The sequence below is a fragment of the Manihot esculenta genome, chromosome 17, assembly GCF_001659605.2.
Source record: "Manihot esculenta cultivar AM560-2 chromosome 17, M.esculenta_v8, whole genome shotgun sequence".
In the NCBI taxonomy this organism is placed as follows: Eukaryota; Viridiplantae; Streptophyta; class Magnoliopsida; order Malpighiales; family Euphorbiaceae; genus Manihot; species Manihot esculenta.
In genome coordinates this window covers 12,598,886-12,601,951 of record NC_035177.2, presented here as the reverse complement: position 1 = coordinate 12,601,951, position 3,066 = coordinate 12,598,886, and the positions used below count along the sequence as shown (strand labels likewise).

Below are 3,066 nucleotides of genomic sequence, written 5' to 3'. Positions count from 1 at the left end.
ACGTGCCTCCAAAACGCATGCATGTTCGGCGGCCGAACTTGACTTTCGGCGGCCGAACCTGGGTTTTCCTCCAAAGACTTTTCATGCAAAAACTCATTAAATCTTCATACTGAAAACCATGAAATACTTTAAAACATTTTATGAAAACATGGTCCTACCCTACTAGAGGCTTCCGACATCCGAGATTCCACCGGACAGTAGGAATTCTGGTACCGGAGTCTAGCCGGGTATTACAAAAGAGTTCAACAACACATTCGCATAAAGAAACTAATTCTGACCAAACAAAAATCAACTGAAGTACCAACACAAATCTTAAACTATCATTTCCACTTAAAAGGATAAATAAAACATTTAAGCGGCATCCATTACTCGACTAAATCCAAAAATAAAGAATAGGAATGCAACCATATCAATATAGTTGGATGCATATGTAATTACTTTGGGATCGTCTTCTTTCTTTAACTTGAGCTGATGTAAAACAGCAAGGCACTCCGTGTAACGACGAGAATGGAAATGCGAGGCGGCATCCTTGGCAAGAGCAGCAGTAACAGATAGAACGACATCGTCGTCAGCAGCGGTGGGGGTGATGGACGATGACGCAGACGCAACAATGGCAGTAGCAGTATCTCGATTCTCGGCGGCAGTGGACTGGGAAGCAGACAAATCTCGCGAATCCATGACCAGATCCAAGAAATCAGAAGGCGAGAATTTTGGAACACCACTATCGAGCATCCGAAATGTATCAAAATTAAACTAACACATCTGAAATCACAATTTCAAAATATCCATCCAAACCTGCAGTGACTGAGGACGCGGGAGGAGCAGCACCGGACGGCAAGACTGGAGCAGAGGAAGCGGCGGAGAAGAGCAAAGAAGCAAGCAGACCAGCGGACGCACGCAGGAACCAGATGCAGAACGACGTGACAGCGTGGAGCAGAGGAACGATCGGCGGGAGGCGCACGACTGTACCAGACGAGTGACGGAGAGGCCGAATGGGGGAGGGGAGGGCGGCAGTAGACTTGAGAGTGATTGAAGGGTTCTTTTGATAGCTTTCAATTAAGATTTTACTTTTATAGTTTATATTATTTAAAATGTTTTATACTATATTTATTAATTTTATCTTTAATGGTATAATTTTTGTAAAGATAAATAATATAATTTTATTGTATTAAAATATTATACTATATTAATTTATAATAATAATATTTTAAATTATTTTTTAAAATAAATTGTATTAAAAATAAGAATATATGTAAAATTATAAAAAAAATATTTTAACAGTATATTTAATCTTAATTTAAAATTTTAAATAAAATAAAATTTAATTAAAAATTAAATTAAAATTTTAAAAATAAAATGGTCGTTGATTGGTAGCTGTTTAGTCGCTGTTTAGCGACTAAACTAATTGGTCGCTAAATATGGTCGCAAATATTTCGCGCCACTTATTTCCGCTAAATTTAGCGACGGTTTAAAATTTGGTCGCTAAATAGCGACCAAATAACGACCAATTTTTGGTCGTTGAGCTTTTTGTTAAATAAAAATATTATTTCATTCGCGTAGTGGCAGAATGGTCGCTGATTGGTTGCTATATAGCGACCAAAAATTTTGGTCGCTAATTTTGGTCGCAATTTCACAGTTTTTTTGTAGTGTCCTTGGGTCCGAACCTACACAGGTGGACTCAAATGAGGGACCAAACAACTAGAACATAACTCTAAAAATATCCCCCAAAAACCCTCTAAAACACCTCAAAACATCCATGCAAAAACATGCAAAGGAAGGCTGAACATGGCACTTTCGGTGGCAGGTTCGGCGGCCGAAAGTCCCTCCAGAGCCGAAAGTCAGGCAGGTTCGATGGCACATTCGGCGGCCGAAATTCCCAGACAGAGACGAAACTCATGCATGTTCGGCGGCAATTTCGGCGGCCGAAACTGCCCTCCAGAGACGAAATTCCTCTTTCGAGGGCAGGCTTCGGCAGCTGAAAGGCTGGCCTCCCAGGCAGGTTCGGCGGCCGAAAGTCCTTCGGCTGCCGAACTTGGTTTCTGCCAAAGGGCAGAAACTTGGTTCCTCATGCACATTTGCCTCCCAAAACCATCCAAACATGCATTTTTCCTAATCTACAACATACATACTCAAGCATACAAGTTCCTAGGGGCTTCAAACTACCTTAAACCCCATCTACAACACATCAAACATCCATATTGTCCAAAAACATAACATGAACCCATAAACCTAACCATAAGCTAAACATGCATTCTACCCCATAGATCTACTTAAAACTTACTTAAAACATGCCATAAGCTCAAGATCGGCCCTTACCTCTTGAAGATCGAGAGGTGAACGACCCTAGCTCGGAAAATGGGAGAGAGAGAGAGTTCCTTGAACCTCCAAGCTCCAAAACTTGCTCAAAAGTTCAAAACCTTCAAAACAAAGTTGCAAACTCATAAAAATCATGAAGAATGGAAGGAAAAAACTCAAGATCGGTGAGGGACGGCGGAGAGCTCACCTTGGCCGAAAATGGGGAGAAAAGCTCGCCCGTTTTCGGCTAAGGGATCCCTTTATAAGTGGTTGGCCAAGCCACGTTCGGGAGCCGAAAGTGCCTCCGCATGCATGCCATGTTCGGCGGCCGAACCTGGTTTTCCTCACTTATGCTTTCGGGGGCCTAAGGCATACCCGAAACGCATGCATGTTCGGCGGCCGAACCTGAGTTTTCCTCCAAGGTTGTTTTCATGCAAAAACTCATTTTCTTTCATGCTTAAAACATAAAATACATTAAAATATTTTATGAAAACATAGTTTTACCCTTCTAGAGGTCTCCGACACTCGAGATTCCACCGGACGGTAGGAATTCCGATACCGGAGTCTAGCCGGGTATTACAAGAACCTACAGTAGCGAGCTCATCAATTAAGGAGCGAATGTCATTTAAATATTTTGCAACAGATCGAGAGTCATGAGAACAGCAAGAAAGTTGATTGCGGAGACCGAAAACTCTAGTTTGAGACTTATTTGTATAAACACGATGCAAGGAATCTCATGCTTGCTTAGCAGAAGAAGCAACAACAATTGTA

At 41.6% G+C, this 3,066-nt stretch overlaps 1 protein-coding gene across 1 annotated transcript; it reads right to left on the bottom strand.

The window, feature by feature from the left end:
- Positions 1 to 246: 246 nt before the first annotated feature.
- Positions 247 to 907, bottom strand: LOC110604815. The gene is made up of 2 exons (XM_021743123.2): positions 796 to 907; positions 247 to 721 (listed from the first exon to the last, which is right to left on the bottom strand). The coding sequence occupies exon 2, from the start codon at positions 676 to 678 to the stop codon at positions 352 to 354; it is 327 nt and encodes a 108-aa protein (XP_021598815.2). The 5' UTR covers positions 679 to 721; positions 796 to 907; the 3' UTR covers positions 247 to 351.
- Positions 908 to 3,066: the final 2,159 nt, after the last annotated feature.

Coding starts and splice junctions, on each gene's coding strand:
- LOC110604815 (XM_021743123.2), bottom strand. CDS start 678: ATGGATTCGCGAGATTTGTCTGCTTCCCAGTCCACTGCCGCCGAGAAT.